The sequence below is a fragment of the Actinia tenebrosa genome, unplaced genomic scaffold, assembly GCF_029948245.1.
Source record: "Actinia tenebrosa isolate PJP-AT-01 unplaced genomic scaffold, QUT_ActTen_1.0 PGA_scaffold0__85_contigs__length_37466705, whole genome shotgun sequence".
NCBI classification, from domain to species: Eukaryota; Metazoa; Cnidaria; class Anthozoa; order Actiniaria; family Actiniidae; genus Actinia; species Actinia tenebrosa.
In genome coordinates this window covers 16,746,540-16,773,497 of record NW_028292569.1, presented here as the reverse complement: position 1 = coordinate 16,773,497, position 26,958 = coordinate 16,746,540, and the positions used below count along the sequence as shown (strand labels likewise).

General features: G+C 37.8%; 5 protein-coding genes across 6 annotated transcripts in view; 4 read left to right on the top strand and 1 right to left on the bottom strand.

Annotated features, from left to right (window-relative positions):
* The window catches only part of LOC148913597 (deoxynucleoside triphosphate triphosphohydrolase SAMHD1-like), a 34,132-nt gene extending 26,409 nt beyond the window's left edge, over positions 1 to 7,723 (top strand). Inside the window, exons 8-19 of one of the 2 annotated variants that reach the window (XM_089033556.1) lie at positions 573 to 713; positions 1,023 to 1,070; positions 1,711 to 1,808; positions 2,147 to 2,305; positions 2,603 to 2,659; positions 3,009 to 3,156; positions 3,572 to 3,652; positions 3,954 to 4,028; positions 4,626 to 4,730; positions 5,841 to 5,938; positions 6,134 to 6,161; positions 6,927 to 7,723. In XM_089033556.1, coding sequence (XP_088889682.1) covers positions 573 to 713; positions 1,023 to 1,070; positions 1,711 to 1,808; positions 2,147 to 2,305; positions 2,603 to 2,659; positions 3,009 to 3,156; positions 3,572 to 3,652; positions 3,954 to 4,028; positions 4,626 to 4,730; positions 5,841 to 5,938; positions 6,134 to 6,161; positions 6,927 to 7,040 — 1,152 coding nt within the window. In that variant the 3' untranslated portion in view covers positions 7,041 to 7,723. The remainder of the gene's footprint in view (positions 1 to 572; positions 714 to 1,022; positions 1,071 to 1,710; positions 1,809 to 2,146; positions 2,306 to 2,602; positions 2,660 to 3,008; positions 3,157 to 3,571; positions 3,653 to 3,953; positions 4,029 to 4,625; positions 4,731 to 5,840; positions 5,939 to 6,133; positions 6,162 to 6,926) is intronic. The other variant, XM_089033558.1, reaches the window with a different exon arrangement.
* Positions 24 to 23,558, bottom strand: LOC116297850 (dual specificity protein phosphatase 19). The gene is made up of 5 exons (XM_089033568.1): positions 23,446 to 23,558; positions 23,119 to 23,340; positions 22,440 to 22,561; positions 21,571 to 21,774; positions 24 to 332 (listed from the first exon to the last, which is right to left on the bottom strand). The coding sequence occupies exons 1-4, from the start codon at positions 23,530 to 23,532 to the stop codon at positions 21,588 to 21,590; spliced, it is 618 nt and encodes a 205-aa protein (XP_088889694.1). The 5' UTR covers positions 23,533 to 23,558; the 3' UTR covers positions 24 to 332; positions 21,571 to 21,587.
* On the top strand, positions 8,307 to 19,510 carry LOC148913596 (polycystin-1-like protein 2). Its single transcript, XM_089033553.1, has 5 exons — positions 8,307 to 9,012; positions 12,321 to 12,728; positions 13,273 to 15,486; positions 16,104 to 16,266; positions 16,577 to 19,510. The coding sequence occupies exons 2-5, from the start codon at positions 12,528 to 12,530 to the stop codon at positions 18,163 to 18,165; spliced, it is 4,167 nt and encodes a 1,388-aa protein (XP_088889679.1). The 5' UTR covers positions 8,307 to 9,012; positions 12,321 to 12,527; the 3' UTR covers positions 18,166 to 19,510.
* On the top strand, positions 20,039 to 21,930 carry LOC148913595 (uncharacterized). The gene has a single exon (XM_089033562.1). The coding sequence runs from the start codon at positions 20,039 to 20,041 to the stop codon at positions 21,161 to 21,163; it is 1,125 nt and encodes a 374-aa protein (XP_088889688.1). The 3' UTR covers positions 21,164 to 21,930.
* A 65-nt stretch (positions 23,559 to 23,623) lies between the features above and the next one.
* LOC116297848 (mitochondrial inner membrane scaffold 2) lies at positions 23,624 to 26,899 on the top strand. The gene is made up of 2 exons (XM_031706158.2): positions 23,624 to 24,093; positions 24,562 to 26,899. The coding sequence occupies exons 1-2, from the start codon at positions 23,711 to 23,713 to the stop codon at positions 24,779 to 24,781; spliced, it is 603 nt and encodes a 200-aa protein (XP_031562018.2). The 5' UTR covers positions 23,624 to 23,710; the 3' UTR covers positions 24,782 to 26,899.
* The last annotated feature ends 59 nt before the right edge of the window (positions 26,900 to 26,958 follow it).

Here is a 26,958-nt window from a genome sequence, read left to right as displayed (position 1 = left end):
GAATGAAGAATAAATGACTAAACTAAATAAGAGAGAGGGAGGGAAAAAGCGCAATGAATTTCAATTCGCAACAAGATATACTTTATGGAGTCCTCACTACCACCACTGAAAAAACCTTTAACTTTGATCGATATCCTTGGTTTCTTATCGGGTTCTGCAGTTTTCTTCCATCTGCAAAACCTAACACGCTAAATTTCAATTGTTTCAGGATTTGATTGAATTTAAGCATTTCTACTTCATTTCTACATTTTGTTTGGCTGGAATTGTCTCAGGAGTGTTGGAAATCAGACTATCCATGAATTTCTATTTATTTGGTCCAGATTCGGCACTGCCTGAAAGGAAATATCTATAATCATTATGTTGTTTCCAAGAAGTGGACGATGACACGACTGCTAAAGCATTGGCATCGGATCTCCCTAGTCTCCACACCCAGTCCCAATTTCTCTCTGCGATGCAATACGCAGGCTATGATGGCCAAAACCTTCTTAACAAAATACTTAGCCTATTTCATTTGAGATGTGCTTATCCATGACAGGCGTCTACTTCCAACATTTTAAACATTTTATTCTCAGCATGAGAAAGCCAGCTTGGCTATGGTTGACTTAATCTTCGAGAACCTGAAGAGCAAGGATCCTAATAACTTTAAACTAAAGGATGAAGATGTTGTCTTTATCAAGGAACTCATCGATGGCCCAACTGAAGGATCTAACGGGGTACTAGTTAATGTCATTGATTTTAGAGTTTTGTGTCTTTCTATCAAATTTTTCTCCCGAGGGTTGAAATGAGAAATAATAATACATTTAATTTCTATAGGGTCTATAACACTAATTGCTCTAAGCGCTTTACAACATTAAATTATTACTTTAAATATAAGTATAATATGAAATTATTACTTTAAATATAAGAAAGAGATGAGAAAACATTAAGTACAGTAAAAGTGTCCGTTTATAAGCCGCGACATTTGAGAGAGAGAGAGAGATCAAAGCCGGGAGCTTAACACATGTCTTCTTATTTATTTCTAGGACTGGCCTTATAAAGGAAGAGAAAAGGAGAAAGGTTTTCTTTATCAGGTAAGTGTGTGGATGTTCCACGAGGTCACAGGTTGTAGCAGTTTTCGTATGACAGTGAAAAAGTCGTTGCCGTATTCGTGCCTTACAGCGACCCGTTGGAACCGTTGGAATGCAACGTTTTAAGTGGTATTCCAACGTGTTTAACTTTGGTTATAAGCCATCGCAGTGTTTTCTAGCATCCAGGCGTATGTAATAAAGTGCTTTCTGTTTTCGTTTTTCAATTTTTCAGTTCAGTTCAGTTTAGTTTGTAAATATGTGACTCACACTACGTCTGCTTTATTTTTTCCCAACCAGTAAGGTTGGTGGGGGAAATAAATCCTTAAAACGGGCTAAATTCAAAAAATAACCACACAGAGCGAAAGAAGTGCTATTTCTCAATGATCGGGTAAAATTTCGAGGCTTTATTCCACGTTTCAATGATTTTATTGAAATTTTTGATGAATCCCCATACATTTCCTTATAACATGACACCACAGAAACCAAGCTTTGGCTACCTGTGGGGAAAGGCGAGAGAAATACCGCCACGTGTCCTTTTTCCCCTCTCTTATTTCGCAACACCGCAGACCGCCATGAAACGTGGGCTATTATGTAGTTGATGTATTAACGACCTTCTAATGTCGAACTTGTTTCTATTTTAAAGATTATTTCCAACAAGCAAAGTGGTATTGACGTAGATAAGTGGGACTATTTCGCACGAGATTGCTACCATCTTGGAATGAAAAGCAGTTTCGATCACATGTAAGATATAATATTCTGAGCGCTAACCTTTCAAAGGGCAATTGTAACGGTTGTATATTTATCTCACAACAAAATAGCGAGACAAGTCGCATTGAACATTGCGTACCGGATTTAACAGCACCTTACTGAGTAAGCAATTTCGAACTGACTAAAGCAAGTAACAATGGACGTTGTAATTTACCCTCCTATTGTTAATGCAATACTGAAATCGGAACGCAAAAAACCGGCGTTGCCAACGAAAGAAAAAAATGTATCGTGTATTGCCTGAGCGTAAATCAACGAGAAATATTTACAATTATGTTTCTTTCAGAGTCAGTAATTTTTTTCTTTTTAATTAGGCGCTGCATAAAGATGGCACGAGTCATCGACGTCGATGGAAATAGGCACATTTGTTTCCGTGACAAAGAGGCGAACAACATTTATGAGATGTTTCACGTAAGAGCCAACCTTCACAGACGAGCTTACCAGCACAAGACTTCCAACGCCATAGAACATATGTAAGTCATTCTAACTAAATGGTGGAAACCCCGGTGTGGGTGGGGGGGGGGGGGGGGGGGGGTCCGATTAGAGAAGGGCGGGGATGCTTGTCGTACCTTTCCTTAGGGTGTTTTTGAGGCAATAAGACACCTGAGATTATAGGATGACAGTCAGAATGTCATGCATTTTTTTAGTCCGTATGAGTAGAACTGTGATAGTGTTTTTGTTTAAAGTCGATCTACTGAACGTAGCTTATGAAGATGCTGCTCATAGATCGAGTAATAATCTTCCGTTTTCCATATCTTTTTTCCCTAAAGGATAACTGATGCTCTAGTGGAAGTAGATCCGTATCTTGAATTCGAGGGAAAAGACGGGTAAGAAAACTGAGCTGTGAGTCACCCAGAAGACGTATGTCGCACCCAAGGCGATTTGATCACATGTTAATAACCGGTGCTGAACCCCGCGTAGCCTCATCCTAAAGCGCTCGGGCTACAGTGGGGGGGGGGGGGGGGGGGGGGGCGGGGGGGCGGATCTATTGTTTCAGTCCACATGCTGCCGCGTGAGAAAAGTCCATAGATGTTGTTAGGCGGCGTCACGTGAACCCGCGAATCAGCCCCCAACTGCTGACGTAGTTTCCAAGCCCTGCTGCCACCTTTATGAATGCACATTTGATTCCAAATGAATAAACTGAATGGATGAACTTGGTTTTCATCTCCAATGTAGAAAAAAGCTGAAGATGTCTGAAGCGATACAAGACATGGAGGCTTATACAAAGCTAACAGACCAAGTGTATCATCAAATACTTCATGCCAGCGTTCCACAACCGGAAGAGGCCGATTCCGATAAAGATAAAGCAAAGTCTTTCGAAAAGGTAATGAAAGCACGAAAAGCAAATGGAGACGCAAAGAGAATTTAGTTTGCAGGCCAACATGCAGGCAGCCCAGTAATAACCCAAACTTACATATAATAGCTCTGAAGCGCCATCAATAAAAACTCCTATAGCTACCAAGTAGTTTTGATTGACAGCATCTAAAATCAAAGTTTCGCCGACTAACCAAAGAACGAGGTCCCGTCATATCATTACACCAAGTGGAATCGCAGCCAGGTTGTTCCCCAAAAGGCACCGTTTTTTCACAAAGCACCGTGGTTATGCTCAAGTTACAGCTAAAAGCTTGTTAATGAAATGACTGATTAGAATAGCTTGAAAGAGGTTATCCATTGTAAAATATTCTGCCCTAAAGCAATTAAGAAGAACGGAAATTTACTCCATATTTTCCGGTTTACAGGCAAGGCAAATTCTGGAGAGGATAGAACGTCGAGAACTGTACAGATTAATAGACGAACGCTCTACCAAGAAAAATATCTTAGTAAGTTTTTGTTTTCAGGTGAAAATTTCATTCTGAAACCAACGTTGATTTAATCATGGATCATTTGAAAAAGATACTACGATCATCCGTGCCCTTCGTTATATGGGAGTACCCCCCCCCCCCCCCCTCCGGGGACAAAGCAGCACTGAGGGCCGTATGTTAGATAACTCTTGTAAATTACTACGTCTTATTCTTCTTGAAATAACGTCTTTAAATCAAATCAAATCACAACACATTCCGAAAACATAAAAAACCTAAATATTTGCTCTACCGAATTGACAATGTTTGTATTTTGGTCTAGTGTGAAGATGTCGATGAGGATATCCTTGAAAAGGCAAAGATGAGTGAAGTCAAGAAGGAAGACATTATACTTGACGTAAGATTTTGAAATGTAATACTGATTCAGTACACTAGGCCGCGCGGCAAGGTCACGGTAAATAATTGACAAAATCTATTGTTAGTAATATCATACGTATGGGGCCAAACGCTTGCCCGCATAACACTAATCACTCCTTATGATTGTAAGCTGCGCGGCAGCTGTAGGCGACACCACAAGCAGCCCGTTGAGTCCTCCAACATTTATCCACAGGTAGCCCAGGCTTGGCTTTTCTGTCAGTATATTACAGTAAATCTTTGTGGTTCCTGTGGTAAATCTAGCACAATAGGCCAGTTTCGAGTTCCAAATTACCGCTGTGTTCCTTGATTACAGACTCATTTACTCAGGATGAGCCTCGTATCAGTGTCTAAATATTCACAAATACCAACGGTAATGTAAAGAATGCACAACTTCAACAATACAAATACTTTGAAATTCCACGGACCATTACAACATATGAATATTCTGCACAAAATCGAGGCTAAACATGAGCAACAGAGAACTGGAAACTGAAGTATTTAGCTTCGAAGCTGTCCCTTGTTTGTCGTCAGTCAATAAAAGGAAATCTTTACACCGGTTATCCTTGTTCGTTTTCAGAAAGTAAAATTTGATTATGGCAAGGAAGATAAGAATCCTGTCAAAAACGTCTACTTTTACAAAAAGGAAGACCCAGATGTAGCCTTTACATTTAAAAAAGATGAGGTAGCTAAAGTAACAAGATTTGTTGTATTATTGCGCATGCCCCATTACCCCTGTTGCTCATCAGATTACATCCGCTCATCAGATTCGACTTAAGCTACGGACACACGGTGCAACATTACGCGCAATGTTGCATGCAATTGATGTTGCGAGCCATGACACACGACGCAATTCGTTGAATGCAACGTTGCTGAAGTAGAAAATTATTCTTGCGCGCAATGGTACATGCTCTTACGGTACACGCCAATTTCAAAAAACGTTGTCGGTGGATGAACTGAGATGTGCGATCTGAGGATAAACAGAATTTGTGTACTTTTCTGGCTAAAATATGAAAAATCACATTTCTAACTTAAAGTTCATGCTTCGTATTCCAATCTAAAAGGAAACTACGTTGTTCGGCTTTGAATGTATCGCAATTTGTAGTTTCATTGTTATTTTTATCTCAAGGCATTTTAAGTCATGTAGTTGCACCCCAAGATTTCAAAAAAGGTTGTAAGAGCGGAGACTAGACGACAGACGATGTATCATATGAGCGATAGGTCATTCCAAGAAGACCTAAGAAAAGCTGGAATGACTGGTGTTTCTTCTTAATATTCTTATCAAGAACACGGATACGGTCATAGGCACCCTAAACGTGGGTCCTGTTTCTGGTTAAGAAGGGAATCTATGAGAGTTATGATGAAGATATGACAATAAAATGTTTCACTCAACAATTTGTTTTAAGACTTGCTAGTGCCTGTGATTCGGAGATAGGAGCCGAACATATGTCGAACGGTTTTTATGAGATAGGAGCCGAACATACGTCGAACGGTTTTTATGAGATAGGAGCCGAACATACGTCGAACGGTTTTTATGAGATAGGAGCCGAACATACGTCGAACGGTTTTTATGAGATAGGAGCCGAACATACGTCGAACGGTTTTTTTGAGATAGGAGCCGAACATACGTCGAACGGTTTTTATGAGATAGGAGCCGAACATACGTCGAACGGTTTTTATGAGATAGGAGCCGAACATACGTCGAACGGTTTTTATAAGCAGTAGGACCCGAACACACGTTAAACGGTTTGAAATCGTAATATAATGAAGCTTTTTTTCTCTTTACATTTAAAAGGTTAGCTACATGTTGCCTAAAGCGTTCTTAGAATGGAAGATAAGGCTGTACCTTCGCAAGACTGAGCTGGACGAAAATAAAACAAAACAGTTGATAGAGTAAGTAATGAGGTAGATATCTTAGGAGGGTTTTCGTGTACAATTCGAAAGAAAATCAAAAGAAAATGCGGCCAATAAAGTGTATTAAAGTGTATTTCACGGGTTTTTGAAAACCACTCTATTGTACGTATTGTTTGACCCACTGAACGTAAATTACAACGATTCAATAAGACGTTTTCTTTTCTTTTTTTCCAGGGGATTTGGTGATTGGTTCGAGCCAAAGGTAAAGGACGTATTAATTAACTAACTGGCTGAGAATACGATGTGTTTTATAAGTAAGGCTTACCCAGTTCTTTGATATCCGATTTAAAAAAGCGCGTAAAAAGAAAAGAAAGAAAGAATAGTGAAAGTCGTTGCTGTTACACTACTCAGATGTCTCCGCAACTTGTACCGCAACACAAAGAAATACATGATGCAAGGAATACTGCGAAGTGAAAAATTCCAAAAATTGTCTGGCAATTTTTTACCGCGCTGTCGCAATTGTTGGAAGCCAAGCGAGAAGAATCCAGTTGTACTTTTCGCATCAGTGCTTACTTAGTCTCCTTCGCAGTCGTCATTTGTTTCGATCCCAGATCTTCACGGACCCTTTTCACAAACTAGTGAAGAGGGCCGTGAGGATCTGTAACCGAAACAATGACGGCTTCGGAGCTCTCTCGCCCCCAAGTCCCACACGGCCTCTGACATATAGAGTAGAGACTAATCAATGCTACAACAGATTACGGGATATTACCTAGTGCCAGGATACTCATACCGGAACTTAGGCGTTTGAAACGATTTGTTATAACAGGCTCGATCGCGCGTAAATTACTTACTGCCCAGTCTTTTATAGTCGCATGTATGGCACAAAATGCTCAAAACATTTGTAACCCACTCTGCCCTAGTGTCAGTACTTCTGCAAGGCATTCTTTTATCATGCAACCAAATTACAAGATAAGGGACATTGCCTAGACTAACAACTTCTTATAACCTTTCTATACATTTTCATCAGGAACGTGCAGCCAGCAGCTCTGGTGCAGCGGGCAGGGAAGATGAGACTCCTGAGAAGAAACCCGAAGCGCATGATGGAAGCACCGGCAAAGAAGAAGCTACAATATCCAAATAAATAAAAACACTAAGTTTGTTTTTGAAAGCCTTTAGTAACTAAAATAAAGCACTAAACGATTTGAGATCAGAATAGACTAACTTAGAGATAGCACGCGAACACATCCCTAACGCATGTGACTAGACTACACGTGATCAAGATCTGTGTGCATGTGACATGTCAGGTGACATTGATATGCACATGCGCCTGCATGAATAGACTATGATTAGAATAGACTAACTTAGAGATAGCACGTGATCACATCCCAAACGCATTACTAGACTACACGTGATCAAGATCTGTGTGCATGTGACTAGACTACACGTCATCAAGATCTGTATAACGAATATAAGCTATGGGGAATTTATCTTATTATGTTGTTAATTTTAATTCTAAGGTAACGTTGTCAGCATGTGAATTGTAGAGGTAGTGAACGTCAGAGTGTGTCGTATTCGCTATTCCGAGGTTGAGTAAGACTGGGTCGGGTTGGTATTGCAGTGCATTGTTGGGTTTTTTTAGATGACGAAATAGACGCCATCTTGGAAATATGTGCCCTAAAACAGCCCCACAATGCCCTGCAACGCCAACTCGACCCAGTTCTTTCCTTAACTAATGACTAATGTTAAACATTTGCCTCTGGCTAAGAAGACTCTCGGCAATGACACCTTGTATCACGACGAAAAAATAAAAATTATTAATTGATATTACTATTAATATTCGTTCGTTTTTAAACTGCAAGTAAGTTTAACACGTCTTGCTTATCGGGAAAACTTATACAATATATTAATAATAATAATAATAATAATAATAATAATAATAATAATAACAATAATAATGATATATTTAAAAAACGGTTGAAGCCGACTTTTGGATGCATTTGTCGTGACTGCCAGCTTTTAGGATATAGTATATTTTCACTGAGAGATATAAACGCTGCATCTCGAGCCAACATTTGCCTTCCCTGCTGAGCTTCACAGACAAACGTGGTTGACAGTTAAGTAAACCACCTGAGGCACTGAAGACAACAGTTGCTCAATTACTAGTAACATTATTCAGGCTTAACGTGTCAACTATAACTACATACATGAAAAGATTTCACTCCATGACTCTATTCCGAATGAGATACAGGGTAATTAACTGAAACATTGTTTTTTAGCATAATTATTTTTGCTACGCTTTTTCTCCAAACTTTTTCAAAGAAAAATTATTTTTGAACTTGAAAAATTGGATTGACCGAAAGTTCTAAGATTATTCGTCTAAGAGCGGAGAAGGCGGGTTAAAAAAGAAAAAAAAAGAGAATATTTTCAAACAGCATAAAAAACAAGGTTTCTATGGAGAGATTCTAAAAGATTTTTTCCCGCATACTTGAAGATGGCTTCACAATCATTATCGTAAAAACCGCAAATAAAATCTGAAGTAACAGGCTTCTTAAAAATTACAAAATGGACATAATAAGATTCTTAACGGATCTGAAAAAGATGACAAAGGGACAGTATAATTTTTTTCAGTTGTAGTTTGGAGAAAAATGAAGAAACTAGTGGCACAAGTCGGCACGAATTTATCACCAAAAATAAACAATTGCAAGCTGGGAACACCAGACGGATTTCACCAAAGTAAGATAATGTTGACATTATGTGGTTTACCAGCTATAACAAGTTAAATGCCTTTCTTTAAATATATCACAAACCACAGCTTGCCAAATAGCGACAGCTTTGAGATCATTATATTTTCTTTGGCACCAAATACCCAAAAACTGTCACGCGAATCTTATTGTTTACAGCAAATTAACACCTAATAGGAAAGCATCCTCGTACGACGTAATTCAATCAAGTTGGGCTGGAGAAATTCGGAGTGAATTCCTTAAAATTTAAATCAAGAATCCAAAGAAAAAATAACAAGAAATTAATTTTAGTTGTTGAAGCATACTTGAGCGAAATTTCCTGGTATATCTTTATATTTTGCAAATATCGCGTCTTGGTTTTTGCCGATTTAGGTAAGTGTTTATCTATATTTTTTTAAGCTACTAGAAAAACAACTTCGCTTGAAGTGGTTGTTTTGACAAATACTTAAGTTTACTGTATATTTATTTTAAACAAACATGTCTCAAGAAATCCAATCCAATAAAACAAGACTATCAACAGCTAAAATAGCCATAAAATACCATCGATGTACTTTCAAATTTCATTGAAAACAAGTCTTTCCTCATTCAGTTTAGAATGTAACATCTCCCATAGTCGGTGGGCAAATTATAATCTTATTCTACAAGGGTTTTCTCCCTTCAGTTTAAAATTGCAATATTTTAAATTTTTCTGTCGACTCTAAAAGACTTAGTGCTTGAGTTCTTCAAGTTTATAATGTCTTTGCACGGATTTTCTTAGCAGTAAAATGCTAAACATCGGCGACTAACTCGGCTCAGTTACTGGCTCAGCAAGAAACAAAAAGTCGGTTTTTTATTTACACCATAGTTCACCATAGTTTGTATTCATTGTCAAATATTTAATTTTTGCCAAGCAATTTCGTATGTTTGATAGGCAAGATATGAACGAAAGGCGATACAGTATTTGAGTGTTTTATACATACAGGTTTTGAACAAATATTTAAACAATCGTGAAAATTATCATCTGTCGGAATGGAACTTCTTCTAAATGAGCCCAAAAAGCTGTTTCCCCCACACATTTTTATACTTTGCCTCGTATAAGACATTTTAGTTTTTTTACAGTAGAATCCTTCTTAATTCATTATTTCTATTACTCTAATAATAATAATAATAATAATAATAATAATAATAATAATAATAATAATAATAATAACCCGAGGATGGAAGAAAGCAGCTTTCTCCAATCTCAGAGCAAACGAAGATGAAGAATATCTTTGGAGCAAGATACAAAGATGTATTACTCAGAATGCAGAAAGCGGTATTAAGCTGCACAGTGAACATTGCAAGAACATTCAAATTAATCACATCTTAAGGACATTTCAAACATTCCAAGTATTTAAACTGCATCTTAAGAACATTAATAATTGGTTTTAAGTGATTGTATATATTATTAATCCTGTCATGCTGGTAGGTTACGAAATTACGCCCTATCTAGCTTACCTAATTAGCATTCAAACGTGTTTACTGCTGATAATAATAATAATAATAATATTAATAACTTTATTTCTATAGCGCTTTTACCTATGTTCAAAGCGCTTTACAAACAATATAACAAATATAAATAATTACTGAAATATCAAATAATCAAAAATCTAACTACTAAACTATCTTAATGACTACATTCTATAAAAATATAATAATCTAGTAATTATAAATATATATAAAATGAATAACTAATCTTAAAAACTAACCATAAGCCTCTTTATATAAAAATGTTTTTAGCTTTTTCTTAAAGTTATCCAAACTTGAACATAATCTAATATCTTGGGGAAGAGTATTCCATAACACAGGCCCACAAATGGAGAATGCCCTAGCGCCATAGGTCTTAAGCTTAAACTTGGGTACCCTGAGCAATCCCTTGGCAGATGAACGCAATGTGCGAGATGGAACGTAAGGACACACTAAATCACTAAGATAAGTTGGCGCAATACCATTCACTGCCTTAAAGACAAAAAGAAGGATCTTATACTTAATACGCTGTTGTAATCCGAATATAACAAGATATCTAGATTGTTTGTTTTTGTTTCAGTTCATTTTATTTAGTATTTCATCCCCGATACAGTTGCGAAAATTCTGTAGTTTTCTTCACTATATATCAATTGATGAGTTTTTCTCAAAGTCAGAAAACGAAAAGTCATTTCAAAGCTAAGGAAAATCCCAAATACCTTGCTAGTCCTTATACACGTCAAACCAGAAAAACCTGTTGGACTGAGTAAACTTGGGTCTATACAGGTTTGAGTCGGTTTTACATACGAATGGCCTCGTGTCTCCTTCGTGACTTTCCTCTTTAGGCAACTATCCATATTATATATTTGGTTATAAAAAGGATAAGAACTTAAGGGAAAATTATTTGAAAACGTTGTTGAAAACGTTTTTTATAACGAAACGATTTTAGCGTTTTATGTCACATATATTGTATCTTATGTTTATTTATCTTATATAAACTTTAAAAAAAACTTATTTTTAACTCTCATTCAAGCAATTTCGAATGTGAACGCGCAATATATCGTTAATTTGTAGATTTTTTATTATTTCCAGCTCGACAAATTCTTCACCACAAAAGAAAAAAATAACTTATTTGAAGACATGTGGTTGTGTTCCCTCGGATGATAAATTTTCTTTACATTCCCATTAAAACTGTTGGTAATTGAGCTAAAAACTGGAAGCCAAAGAATATTGAGTTAAGTTAAAAAAAAGTATTTTGCTGCTTGGCTTCCATGCAGCGGAACAATACTTTGTACAACTTTCAGGGGCCGTCTGTCTGAAAGTAGAATAACCCAAGTGCTAGGGACAAATCTTTTCTTTTTCTTTCTCTAGAGTTAGCTCCTCCTAGCAGTAAAACGATACTATAATTCAATATTATATAGTATCAGCTAATAGTATCAATAACCGAATGAAAATATTTTTACATTTTAAGGGTTTGAGCAGATTAAAAGTAATATTTCAATGGTGTAGAGTTCGTATACTCATTTATGTTCGTTGCTTTTCGTTACTCTTTGTGTTCATATCCGCGGTTCTTAAATTTTGTCACGTGTTTACGAAGTAGATATCAAGCACTGATCATGTTTGAAAAAAATAGCAAACCCGCGCGCGTGCTGTAAGCAGTAATAAAGCACGCGGGGGTTGGCAAAACAACGAGAGGAGTATCAGGAAAAGCAAGACGCGTAGCGAAGTGCTAATCGACACTTCTCGAGTGTTCTGCCAATCCCCAAATGATTTGTGTAACTTCACACATCACAGCAACAAGTAGTTTTACTTCTTTTATAAAATAGAAATTCCAAGAATGACGAAACTTGAAGTGCGCACGTGCGCTGTGTACTCTCATAAAGCACGCGCTCCCAACCAATCAGAATACGAGATTTAGAACAGTTATTTTATAAAGGGTTTTTCTTCTCGCAAACACGGTCTTATTCTTTCTCTGGATTTCGCTTTACCATTAGCAAACCTTTTCACCAAACACTAGTATTTATTTTATTTTTCTAAGACGTCTTGGAGATTTTTCGATTCTTTTTCACTAATTGTGAAAAATGCTTCACTTAGTAGCTGATGCCAGTTTCTCGTTTGCCATAAACAAGATGCTTAAACTATCTTATATCTTACAACTTTTCAGGCTGTTTTAACCTGTTTTTATTTCTATTTTCAAGGTTAAGACTGGACTAAAGAAGAACAAAGAAATTAATGCCACTGTATAATACTACAAGGTTTTGAACATGATAAAAGTGTTCTGGGAGTTATAAAGAAAACCACGACAATATGTTAAACGAGATGTCTAGTGATAAAACATTGATGAAGAAAACAAGGAAACAACAGGTCAATACAATTCAAACAGTTGACACCAGCGCGTCGTATGCATGTTAATTACAGCCAACAACTACTCTGTTGCTGACGACTCGACAACAGAACCACGGTACACAGTGTCAGCGGTAGTTTACAAAAACATTGAGCATGCGTCGATGAATTACCCTGTTCTGTCTGCCGTCTGTGGTGTCTTTCTACTTTACGCGTTGGGATTGCTGTGGATCAAGAGAATCAGATCAAAAGAACAAGTGCATGTAAGTCTTTATTGTATTAGGTTCGTAGGAAGGTCTTCCATATTAGATGACGTAACTATGATCATAAAAATGACGTTTATGCCACTTTGTAGGGCGTCGACGTCTGGGGGTCTTCCATATTGGATGACGTAACTATGATCATAAAAATGACGTTTATGCCACTTTGTAGGGCGTCGACGTCTGGGGGTTTTCCATATTGGATGATGGAACTATAATCATAAAAATGACGTTTATGCCACTTTGTAGGGCGTCGACGTCTGGGGGTTTTCCATATTGGATGATGGAACTATTATCATAAAAATGACGTTTATGCCACTTTGTAGGGCATCGACGTCTGGGGTCTTCATGTCACGTCATCAATCAGCATCTATTGGATGGCGTTATCATCATCATATGGATGACGATGATGACTCGACCTTTTATATGGGTTGAGTACTGGAGTATAATCTCACCATTGTAACCACTTCTAAAGCATCATTCCCTTCACCAGCCAAGCTAGCGCCGATAAAAGAAATTCTCTAATCCTGTTTTCTTCTTTTTATAGATCGGAGCAACTATAATCCCACACAGGTCATTCTATCGCCATCCACACCATTACTTCCTGTTGTTCTACACCGGAAGTGGACGCCATGCTGGCACCACGGCCAACGTGTACTGCGTCATTCATGGCAAACAAAAGAAAACTAAACCCATAGTGCTTCGCGATCCTGAGCGACTGCTCTTCCAGTCAGGAACCACGACCTCATTTTTATTAACCCTGAACAAATCCCTAGATCAAATAACCAAGCTTCACTTATGGCACGACATCAGTGGACCCAAACCTTCGTGGTTTCTTGAAAAAGTTGTAGTCTGTCACTTAAATACTGGTCTGCTGTGGCATTTCGAGGCTCACCGCTGGCTTGATGTATCCGAGGATGACGGCTCAGTCGAGTGTGTTTTACACGCAGTCCCGAGGTGTAAGTTCTTGCGAAGAAAAACTCTCTTTGACCAAATGTTTTCAAAAGGCTTTAAGAATAAGCATATTTGGCTGTCCCCTTTTTTGCTCAAAAGTAGAACAATGTTCTCTCGAGTTGAGAGGTTCACTTCCTGTTTAGCTGTTACCATGGTAACAGTGCTGGTTGTTACAGTCGCAGTAGATTCAAAAAAAGATGGTGATGTTTTCCCCAGCACGAAGATCATTCTTGGTCCAATGGCTTTTAAACTGAGTGACATTATTTGGGGAGCTATCTGCAGTGTTATTCCATTCTTCTTGCGTCTTCTTCTCGAGCTTCTCTTCACTTACTCAGAGAGTAAATTCGGGCAGCTCCCGCCGGACGAAAGAGATGTAAAAGCACACATTGATTGGTGCCTGGATAAAGCTAACGAGATAACATTTCTTGATGGGCAATCCAACACGTTCGACGGTCAAAAGGAAAACAATGACGAACTAGAAAACGCAAAGGAAGAAAATGAAGCACAAATAAAAGAAAATGAAAGTGAATTGAGTCATAGGATGAGAAAAGATAGTCTACAAAGTGAAAGTGAGTGGGATTACTTGGCGGAGTCATGGTCTGAAGTTTCCTTACGCAATATTGGTTTAGATTTAACCGATCACGACTGTGGTTCCGAAAATCAAAATGAAAACGAGAGAGTGGAAACAGATTTGCACGGTGTTACGAATCCTGATTCTACTCTCGATGGAAATTCTGACACAACGATAAACAAAGGCACTGAGATCGAGAATCAAGGTGAAGTCAAAGAAAATATTTCTCCCTCGATGCCAAACGAAGATGGCAGCCCAATCATTCAACAAGCTGAAAATGAAATATCAACAACACTAGATACAGAATATGAGAATCGAGATGACATCCACTTGATAAAAGAGAAAGATTTTATTGCGATACCCAGTGACACATGCCAAACTACTGCTGAATCAAATGCTCAGTCACCAGAAAATGTACAACAAAAGAACAGTCACGAACCTATGACAGGGAATGGAGAATGTGTGAAGGATGTTTTGGGGGACAGTGAATGCTCGTTTGAAGATGGAAGGATGTCAACTTCGAGTAAAAAGATGGAAAATGACGGAAATGATGGCGGAATAACCGATCAAGTGAACTTTGCTTATACCAACTCCTTGAGAAACACTGATAAAGTTCCCAAACTCTGGAAAATGATTCCCTTGCCTGGTTTTCTTATCGACCCAAACAGCATCAAAATAAGAAACGAGGAAAACACGCTTAAACTTTCTATCAGGTTTTTTTACCTGGCTTTGTTTGTTTGTTTAGCGCTGTCACTAGCATCTTCTGTCGTCACTATTAAATCCGGCCTTTCCTGGTCCAGTCAGACCACGGTATCCTGGTTAATGACGGTAATATTCGCACTCGTCTTTCAAATATCAATAGCAGAGAGTTTCTACGTGTTTTTCCAGGCGATATACTTCGGTGTTTACCTTCAAAGACCGATCGAGGAGAATGACGTCATCAACGAGCAAAAAAACAAGGTTTGGGCTAAGGAGGAAGATGACGTCAGATACTACGTGGATGATTTGGATGACATAGGCTCTTCGGTTCCCATGCCACCTAGTGCTCAGGAGGTTAAAAAAGCGCGGAAAAAAGCAGGGCAAGATCGCCAGCTTGAGGAAGTCTTGATGATGGTGGCGTTTGACGTCATATTTTTGTTGCAACTCGTTATTATATCATTTGGGAATAGAGATGCCTATTCTTATCCAAGTAGGATTGTAGTGGAAACCAACTACAATATCTCCAACTATACCAACGTAGGTATTTCTTTGGATACAATAGTGAGGAGTCGAGCAGGGTCTATATTGGGTAGAACATGGTGTATACCGTGTGTAGACCATGATGCTTACTGTATAGAGCATGGTGTATACTGGGTAGAGCATGCTGTATACTGAGTAGAGCATGGATGATACTGTGTAGAAAATGGTGTATACTGTGTAGAGCATGGATGATACTGTGTAGAGTATGGTGTATAATGGGTAGAGCATGGTGTATACTGTGTGTAGACCATGTTGCTTACTGTATAGAGCATGGTGTATACTGGGTAGAGTATGGTGTATACTGAGTAGAGCATGGATGATACTGTGTAGAAAATGGTGTATACGGGGTAGAGCATGGATGATACTGTGTAGAGCATGGTGTATAATGGGTAGAGCATGGATGATACTGTAGAGCATGATGTATACTGTGTAGAGCATGGTCTATACTGGGTAGAGCATGGATGATACTGTAGAGCATGATGTACACTGTGTAGAGCATGGATGATACTGTGTAGAGCATGGTGTATACTGTGTAGAGCATGGATGATACTGTGTAGAGCATGGATCATACCATGTACTGCATATTGCATCTTTTCTCATATTGTCTTTAACAGATCCAGAATGCCAACCACTTTTGGGGCTGGATCAAGACCCACCTAGTAACAGGCTTGTATTACGAAGGAAAATTCAAGCAAGCAGGCTCCCGCCAAACAAGGGATGGATATGGAACTTTATTGGGCGTCCCAATCCTAAGACAACAGCGAATAACACCAAACGGTAAACCATAAACGTTTAAAGATTTCACGCGATTTTAAAGTACATGACTCGCTTTCTGATTGGTTAGGCTAAGTCCTTTATGAGGGAACACAGCAAGCGCACGCACTTTCTTATTCGTAATTTTAGAATTAAAAAGCGTGCTAGCTATCCTGTAAGTAGTTATAAAGCAGTTGCGGATTGGCAAGAGAAAGCTATTCTAACACTTCCCTCGTGTTATTCCACTGATACCTGCGTGTTTTATAACTGCACATTACGAGCGTGCATTTTTAAATAATAAAAGACAATATTCAATATTTTCAATATTTTTCAGGTACATGTAAATTAAACGAATACAGCATTCCCTTGTTTCCGCAATGCAACATTCCAGTACCAAGTGTTGAACACTACGATGAGAAAGACTACAGCCCCGGGTGGAAGTATAAAGCTGCCCGTGACTTCATCACCCAGTCACCATGGATACACAAGAAAGGCAGCCAATCAAACACAGACTACACAATGTACGCGAGGATTAACTCCTACGAAGCGGGCGGTTACATAGCGTCGCTAGGTTACAACAAATCCTCGGCTTTGAAAATGCTGAATGAGTTGGAACAATTGAATTGGATAGATCATTTCACTCGGGTGGTTTTTATAGAGTTCGCTTCCTATAACGGGAATATCAATATTTTATCCGACGTAGCATTTGCGGTTGAGTTCACGGCCTTTGGGGGCGCCTTTCCGAGATTTGACCACTTTTCGTTCCGTCTCTATCGGTACTTCACCCCCTTACAACTAATATACCTCGTCTGTGAGGTCATTTTCATCGTATTTATCGTCCAACTTATATACAAAGTCTCCTGTGAAATCTACGAATACAAACTCGCTTACTTTGCCTCATTTTGGAACATGACGGACGTGGTTCTTGTCGTCGCTTCGCTCGTTACTATAGGCCTCTACGGCGCACGCGCAATACAACTTCAGAACGGTATCAAGGCCATCCAAGAAAATCCTGCACTTTTCTATGGGTTCTACCCCATCGCTCTCTACGACAACCTCGTTGCTTTCATTTCTTGTATAGTCGTTATAGTACCAACTCTCCAGTTCCTCAAGTTTATGAAATTTAACAAAAATTTTATGATCTTCGATTTGACCCTGAAAATTCTGATTCCTGACCTTAAGGGTTTTGTTTTGATTTTCATGATCAGCTTACTCGGGTTCTCCTTCTGGGCCTTCCACATGCTGGGAACTGAACAGGAACCGTACAGCACCTTTATAGGAGCCTTCAACAGTATTCTCTCTATGTTATTAGGGAAGTTCAGCTTCAGGGTGTTTGCGCCTGGCGAGTCCCAAGAATTTGGGCCACTTTTCACCTACGCTTTTACCTTGGTCAATGTATTTGTTATCATGACTATAATCTTGTGTATAATAACCATCGCGTTCACCAAAGCCAGGCAGGATAAATCGATCAAGAATAAGTACGAAATAGTGAAGTTTATAGTGTATAGAGTCAAGGATATTCTTGGGTTAAATCCTCCGTATATCCCTCCGAAACCAGTCATCAAACCTACTCCTGTTGACTTTAGCCAATTGCAGCTTGAACTCAATACCCAATACATCATGGAAAGTCAAATATCTAGGATTCAGAGGTTCGCTAACGTGGTGTACAGCGAGGAGACCATCGATGACGTTGAGATTGTTGAAAGAATTTTGGGGTTGGACAATGGCGCAGAATACTTGAAAACCATAATACGGAAGAGAAAAGAAGAGCAACAAGTGTTGATGGAAGGACATCACTCAATAACCGTCCTACACGAAGACCAGGGAAGTGAAGAACCAAAAGAAACAGCCAATCACGGCCAAGACAGGCGCCTTTCTACCCTTAGTATTGAAAACGAGTGTTCACAGGATTTTATAGCCTGATTATCGTATCTTTGCGAGGTGTCAGGAGTCCCTTTTTATTCTGTATTCGTACTACTCTAACTACTTATTTAATATAATGTTATCAACTTAGTACAGTAGAACCTCAACTAGCCTCGTCCCAAGGCTACTCCTTCAGCTCTCCCAAATCCAAAATAGCTGACGCTTTAGAGCAGTAGCCTGGGACGAGGCTAAACCTTACCTATTAAGCGGCCAGTGCAAAATCCCAAATTGGGGTTTTACAGTAATTTATACCTCAATAGCGCAGCGAACAGATTCTAAAAATACCTTCAAGACTTAGACAAATAATAATTTATAATTTAATAATTTATAATAATTTAATACTTATATTGCGCGTGTTACATGGGAAGGTGGTCACTACACGCGCATCACAAACTGAAATAGAAATATAAAAATATAAATCATGATCTAAACATACCATGTAGACCCGTTGCATCAGCCCCAAAGCAGCGCAACCAGGGCCGGGTTGTTCAAAGCTGGATAAGCGCTAATCCAGGATTAACTCTATAGGTCTTATTAAGAGTTAACCCAGGATTAGCACTAATCGGGCTTTGAACAACTGGGCCCAGGAGGGCAAGCAACGAACATTGCATGCCATTTAACCGTGTCGAGTGTTATACGAAAAGTTAGAATACTAACCGAATTAAATCTTCTATGAAAATTATCTGCTGAAAGTATAGTATTGATGGTTTTTAACCATTCCCAAGAGAATTAAATAACAAAAGACACGGCGGCCACGTTGGAGGATATAACAAAAGAATTCATTGACAATTCTTTTGTTAAGTTTCTCCAACATGGCCGCCGTGAAAACCATCAATAAGCTTGTTTGTCTGAATTTCGCCTTTGTGTTCGTTTTTATGACGATATCTGCGCGCTGTTCGGTAGACCAAGGTAGGGTGACACTACTGCTAGAGTAATCGTTGCTGTCAACTAGAGAATGTAAACAAAAGAATTGTCCATAGCTAAATATGGCAGCTCAAAACCATATGGATCCCAGGCTTTGCCAATTATTAATGATTATTAACTAATTATTTAATTTAATAACTTTAAGTCTCATTTTTCGCTTTTTTAAACGGAGAGGGGATCGATAATCTGGTTATTTGTAGTTGCAAAGCTCATTTTTTCAACAGTTTAGTAGGAAAAGAAAAAAAGAATAAAATAAGTTAAAAATATATTGGAAATAAAAGGAAATGCGTAGAAAAGTAGAAAAAATAAATTTAAGTTAAAGAACTTCTTTTTTCTTTTTTTAGAAATGCCTCTTTTTATTTGTTTTTGTTTTAAATCTTTATTAAGTCTTAATAAAAATAAATTATATTTTTTCAATGTCTTTATAGTTTATATAATAAGTCATAAATATACTAATTAATTTTTTGTCAGTTGGATAATTTGAATAAAGAATAAAGAAAAGAAAAGAGAGAAAGAAAAAAATGGGAAAATACGTTGAAAAAGGCAGCTACCACAGGGAACCCACTTCTTTAAAATAACTTCCCATGATGCTCTGGTTATACTTCCGGCTGCATGTCGAACGTAAACAAAATCTTCGAATATAGATAGACCCTACTGAATGTAAACAATAGTATTGAAATTTTTAGATCTTTCGAGAATACCTTTGTCTTTAAATTATGCTTATCATTCGGTGATCAAGGTATGAGGCAAGTTTTTGAAAAAATTCGTGTAGTCTGCTGGTACATGACAACACATTCAGATCACTTTTGGTGGATGAGTACTAGTAAGACGGTCTTTTATGTCTCATGACAACATTATATCACTCGAACATTGGGTTGATACGATGGTGTAAGGCAACGAAAACGAATAGCAGAGTAAAAATCTTCGGAAAAATTTACCTGGAAAAACTATGGCAGACGACAAGACGACGAGCCGTGTATACGCTATCCTAGACGTTGAAACGACGGGTTTATCAAGAAAACAAGACAGAATTATACAAATTGCTTGCTTAAAAATCGGTAAAGACGACTCCCAAAAAACCTGGATGAGGTACGTCAACCCAGAGATGGACAGCGGATATTTGCAACAAGCATTTCGAATACATCATATCTCTCCAGAATTTCTGCAGAAAAAGCCGCTATTCAAAGACGTGGCAGAGAGCTTTTGCGATTTCTTAAAAGATGTCGACTACCTGGTTGCTCACAATTGTGTGTTCGACTGGGACATGCTGTCTAGAGAGTTCGAAATTCTCGACCAAAACAAAAAGAAGGATGATAATTTAAAGGATGATATCTCCAAACTATGGTGGGAGAAATTTCGTTGTGAGAATAACTGGGTTGATACTCTTCGCTTGGCAATGATCTGCTTTCCCGAACGAAAAGCTTACAATTTGCATGCCATTAAGGAGTTCTTGAACATCGAACCCCTACAGGGGATAGATGGGGGGATTTTGTCCACCCAGTGTGATTGTGGTGGAGATGAGTGGAAGCAACGGCAACATGATGCCATGTTTGATGTATTTACAACCTATGGTATCCTTCAACGCTGCATTAAGTCTACCTTTTATGATCTAGTACAGAAATATCCAATGGCATTGCTTGATACTACTCTACTGCTTGACATGCAAAGACTAATAGATGAAAGTAAAACTAGCAGACAATATCTTCTACCCTTTGCTGACAGATCAAAGGAGTACTTCAGCACTTCAAGACCAAAGGCTAAAAAACTTGGCGAACTTTCAAAGCCCTTTTTACAGATGGTGACATTGTCTTTAAAGGTTGATACAAGGTCTGATGACAGAGTTATTTTAATCTATGAGGCTGCCATTCTTGAGCCATTGGAGAATGAAATGCTATCTCATTCATCTTCTATGACCAAGGAAAACGTACAAAAAATGGAAAAAATGGAAGAGGTCAAAGAGGAAGTGAAAATGACCAAAGAATCGGAGTGGGAGCAAGAAAAAAGGGACAAGGATGACGATGAGGAGAATCTTAACTGTAGCAGTCAAAAAAGGCCAAAACTAAGCTTGCAGTGATCTAGCATTATGAAGCTTAACCAAAGAACATTTAAAACTAAATCTTATAGAATAAAGTTTGTATAAAAGTGTATACAAGCATTTGTTCCAGTTCTTATTTAGTTCTACCTCTCTGGGGGAACATTTACATTTTAGAGGGAAGAAAGGCAAGAGGACTCTACAAAGACTCCCATGCAAAAGTCAACCATGTTCTCTATCTTCAAAGAAACCACCCTTTAAATCGCTCTTTCTTTCTTTTTTAGTCACTGGCAGAACTTTGGATTGAATGAAAAATGCTAATGACCCTTCCTTTTTAGCTGTGTAAATACTTAATGACCCTCCTTTATAGATCCCTCAAGGCCCTCCTCTCTTCTAAGAGTGAATGTCCCTTAGGTAATGAATATTATAACATTATTTTCAAGCTTTACCTTGTATTTGTAAAGTTTTAGCTGTAATCTTTGTATAATCCAAGTTGTTGTTCATATTCTTTGAGTTGTCTTATGAAGCCATCGTTGGGTTTGACAGAAGGCTTGGAGTCTTTGACCATTTGTAAGGCATCATTTAGGGACATATGAAGTTTGTGCATCAAAAATGCAACAATAACAGTAGTTGACCTTGAAACACCAGCATTACTGTGAGCAGAGAGGTTAACAAAAGAACATGTTAAGAGCAAATACAAATATTTCACTACCAGTCTGGTTATATTTCCCCCGAAACCAATTAAGAATAACAATAATCAGTGGTGTATCAAGAAAAAACACTTTAATATTAAAACAAATTGAACAACATTAGTATTCATCCAACAATAGCAGTAAAAGCTTTGAAATGTCCATGTGATCCTGAAGAAAAACTACAATTTGATCAGATTGTCAATGTGCTAGAAGGCTGTATGGTGGTACTCCATTACAGTGGATTTCACATAATTTTTTACCATCAGGTTCCAAAGTGTGTGCAGAAAATCCAAAATTTGCCAACAAACTTGGTGTGTTCGTTACAAAGTTTGAACCAAATTACAACAAAGTTTGGAATGTTTCTTCCAACGTTGGGAACTTAACTGCTATTTTCCTAAACATGCCAACTGTAGCTTTGAGCTGCGTGCTGGAATTTTGTTTTTCACTTCTGTCAATCAAAAGGAATCAGTCAGTACCTTTCATATTTTATACTGGCAGCAGTGAAAAACCAAAATTCCAGCTTGCAGCTCGCAGCTACAGTTACTACAAATGTTATGATATATATATATATATATGCTCAATTTTGAGTAATAATTGTGATCAAATATATATGTTAGTTTACTTACCAATGAACCAAAACAGATCCATGGTGAAATCCTTTTTCGATAAAGTCAAACATTTCCTTAAAATACGGCTGGATTCTTGTTTCAGGGAGGTCAAGTATCTCCACATTCTTGTAAGTAAAATCCTTTTTAAAAAAATGAATGAATGAGTGAATGAATGAATGTATGAATGTATGTATGTATGTATGTATGTATGAATGGAGGGATGGAGGGATGGAGGGATGGAGGGATGGAGGGATGAATGAATGAATGATAAAGGAAGTTGTAGCAGAAATTTTCATTCATGCTGGAGAAGGGGTCTTGATACTAAAGAATTACAGCCATTATCAATCACACATGCCCTTTAGCGATTGTTTCTGTCGTGATGAAGTAGGTTTTTGTGGACGTCAATCAAAGTATTTCCATGACATTCCATAGGCACATGCCCTTATAGCTTTGTGTTTCCCGACAATGTTATGGAAACGCGTTTACCGTTATGAACATACACCAAAACCTTCTTTTGTCGCGACAGAAAAAATCGCTAGAAGGCGCGTGTGATTGAAATGGCTGTAGACATGAGTAGACATGAAGAAAAGGGGAAGGGCAATTGTGCAACAATATTAAATCAACTATAAATAAATAAATGGTATTCATCAAAGAAAACACCAAAAACAGCAAGAAAATATTCCGTTGCTGTACGTACGTCAAGAAACGCGTTTGCTACTCCAGTTGCTACATTCAGAATGTGAGTTATCTTTAAAGCTGTCAGGGCATTCTTATTACAAGCACCGTCCTGTGAACTGATAAACAGCTTGTCAAGGACCTTGTAAATCTTGGTATCAGGGTTAGTGTCTTCGCAGAAGCCCAGAGACGATAGGCCAGTGTCTACAGTGACTCTCTCTCCATCCTTGGTAGACTCGACAAGCTGCAGCAAATGCACGTGTGAATGAACCAAAAAAAATACTCAAAAATTTCGAATTAAAAATTAAAAAGTAAAGAAATAACAAGTGCTGGTGCTGAAGATACTTACCTTCTTCCCTTCTACTGTTGTTATTCTTGTTTCGACATTTTTAAGCCTCTCTCTTGAAAATTTTTCAATCTGAGACTGAAAGTTCATCTTTTATTTTTCGCACATCTTCGAGGCGTTCCTCACGTGGGTACCATACCACAGGGATCCCAATAACAGTCTCCTGGTGTTCCATGCTGCCTTCAAGTTGAGAAGATTATGTAATACCACTCCCAGGACTCTAGATTTTCAGTCTCATTCCTTCAGTTCTTGATGTATTAAGCTCATTATGGCATTAACACGCTCTTTGATTCGAATTTCAAGTATCGGTAGCCGTGCTTTGGTCCAGGAAAGTTCAGTTTTTCGTGTATCAAGAGTTATTTGTGGCTGCCCAGCTTCAAAACTGGAGTCAAATCTATCAACTACAAGTACTTGTTGGACTGGGTTTCGCCAAATCCACGAAGATAGACCGAAGGTAGACTCAAAAGTACCAATATCAGATGATTTAGGAACGAAGAAACAGGAAAAGGAGAATGAGACAAACGAGGAATTAAATCTAACTCAAGTCCAAAGGCTGAAGAAAGTGTTTGCTGAGTATGGGTCTACAGCTGTGGTATTCCATGTTTGTATATCTCTCACCTCCCTGGGGATATGCTATACAGCTGTTAAAAGGTAATATTGTATTGACATAATAGATTGTCTGCACATCCTATCTCAATTCCATTACCCAACTATCTGCAACTACAAGGAATTTTTGGATTTTTATTTGTGAATTATTGCTTTTCATTCATTCTTTCCTTCTTTAATTTTTTCTTCCTTCCTTCCTTCCTTCCTTCCATCCTTCCTTCCTTCCTTTTTTCTTTCTTCCTTCCTTTCTTCCTTTTTGTTCCTTTCTTTGAGTGCAAAATTGTGAGGCTGTTTTAGGGGATGAAATACTCGGCTTGAAAGATATGTCTCCTAAAACAGCTAGTCCTACAATTATAAGAAAAAAACAAAACAAAAAACTTGTCATCACTAATCGCAATGCCAACTCTACCCAGTTTTTACCTCAACCTTGGAAGGGCTAATACCAGTAGATAGATTTGCACTTGAAAATACCATCATGTGTTATATATAACTTTACTTTATTGATTTCAACAGTGGTCTAGATGTTCCTGCGATGCTACAGAAAATTGGTCTGAGCCAAGGAATTGTAGATTCTGCTGTAACAAAGGGAGCCAGTACCTTTGTTATTGCTTACGCATGCCATAAAGTATTTGCTCCTGCCAGGATGTTCATGACAATAACATGCACACCTCTCATCGTCAGAAGGCTACGCATAATGGGTATTCTCAAAGCTCCTATTAAGCCAACCTCATAGATTTGTGCATCAAAGCAAGGACCCTCTTATTCTGAGCTCCTCCTATATCAGGACATAAAACCCTTCCAATAACTCAGGTCTAAAGTAAATATTTTTATATAATTTTGAAACTAGTTAAAGTGATCATGAAGTCATTAAACCCATATAAAATAGATATTAGACTAATACACTTTAGTAGACTATGATTTCATTGTTTTCTTTTGTGTCTATTTGACTATTACACGTTGACTAGTATTTTTTATTTCACGGGTTAAATGCCTTTACTCTACATTCATTCTCAGTATATAGCAATTGAGTGCTAGCCCAAACTCTTGTTCTGTGGTGTTGTAGTATTTGAATATTTACAGTACACTCAACAAAATTACTTGCCTCTGATTGGTCGAGAGGAGTACAATTATAGCGTTAATTGTACTCTGTAGGAGTACCGAATTAAGTCGCTATGGCAACACGGCCAAAAATTTTTCATGCATTTCAGTCGCGCGATGGAGTGAAAATTGGCCGCCAAATAGACAAAGATGAAAGGCGTCGCTTCACATTTTTTACTGAAATTTTGTTGAGTGAACTATAAACGAAAAATCGCACGATCTTCTTGTACAAGGTCGTGCGATTTCCTATGCTAACGGTAATATTTCGCAGAGCGTAAAATTAGTACTCTTAAGAATAAAAGACTTTCCTCAATAGCTTGTTGAAATCTTTTGATGTTTTGCTGATTTTAGGAGGATGACGAATAACGATAACTCCATAAAAACACTCCAAACTTGCTTCAAAATCAGCAAAACATCAAAAGATGCAACAAGCTATCAAAGAAAGTTGTTTAAAAGTACTAATTTTACACTCTACAATATATTACCGTTAACATTCAATACCACCAACACCACAGAATTGAACAAGAGATTAGGCTGCCTGTAGGCTGACAAACGCATGAAAACAAGGTCACCCAATCATCTTGCAAGGCTGCTAATTCAAAATTAAGGTGGATAGACCCCTGGCCTTGCATGTGACGTAAAAGCAGCTTGATCTGCTGGGGGACAAAACAAAATAATATCCTGAGAATTGGAACCTATTGTTTTGTCCCCCAGATTGAGCTGCATTCCAAAGTGCTGCAAGGGGTCTATAGTACGAATTCAGGTCAAAACAAAAGGTCAATTTCTATACTTTTCCTCTATAAACCCATTTCGTCTGCTTTTATATCTTTTATGAACTAATGACTGGGTGACATCGTTTTTGTGTACTAGTCAGCCATTATGAGAACTGTATATAGTGCAATTCACCTTTTTGGCGCAAGCCGTCACGTGGTATAAATTGTGTTGGGTTGTGTTACGGTCACCAAAAAGTTCGGACATTGTTCTCAGATTTCTGTAGTCAAAGTACCGACTTTAAATGAACCATTTACTTGGTTTGTTGAGTTAGTTGTCTAAATATAAGTAAAACATCATTTTTCTAACTTGATTGAAGCTTTTCTTATTGCTGTTAAGAGAGCTAACTAAAGAAATCTATCTAAATTTTCTCTTTAAACTCAGTGAATTGGTATGGGAATCCAAGAACCATGTCCGAACTTTTTGGTGACCATAACACAATCCAGCAAAGTGTTTATGATGTGATGGCTATTGCCAAAAAGGTGAATTCAGGCTCGGAAAACAACAAAACCATCATTTTTTTTTGAAAACATTACTTGAAAACAATCATATTAGCAGCACAATTTCCAGCAGGTTTATTTACATCATAATAATAATTACAACAATCCATTTAAAAGTATGTCTAGTTCTATAAGCAACTTATTTGAAATATACTAATACACTAATACTTGGAAATTGAAAATGGAATGACTGCCTACACGAAAGTATATAAACATTATAGAAACAATAATTGTACGACTACTAGATCGTATATAGTACTATATTGTAGACTGTATATTAGAGTGATTTTCATTAACCCATGAAACAAAGTGTACTAATTAGAGTGTAATATATAGTGAAATAAACACAATAGAAAGCGAAATAATTAGAGTGTAATGGTACAAATAAGCTAAAGTGTATTTCACAGTTTATGAAAACCACTCTAAATTCAATTAGAATTTGTTGAAAATGGGACTATCAGAAAGACGTTTACCTACAACTATTTTTTTTTACTGCAAGTGCACTTCAAAATGTTGCAATATATAGAAAAGATGAAAAAAG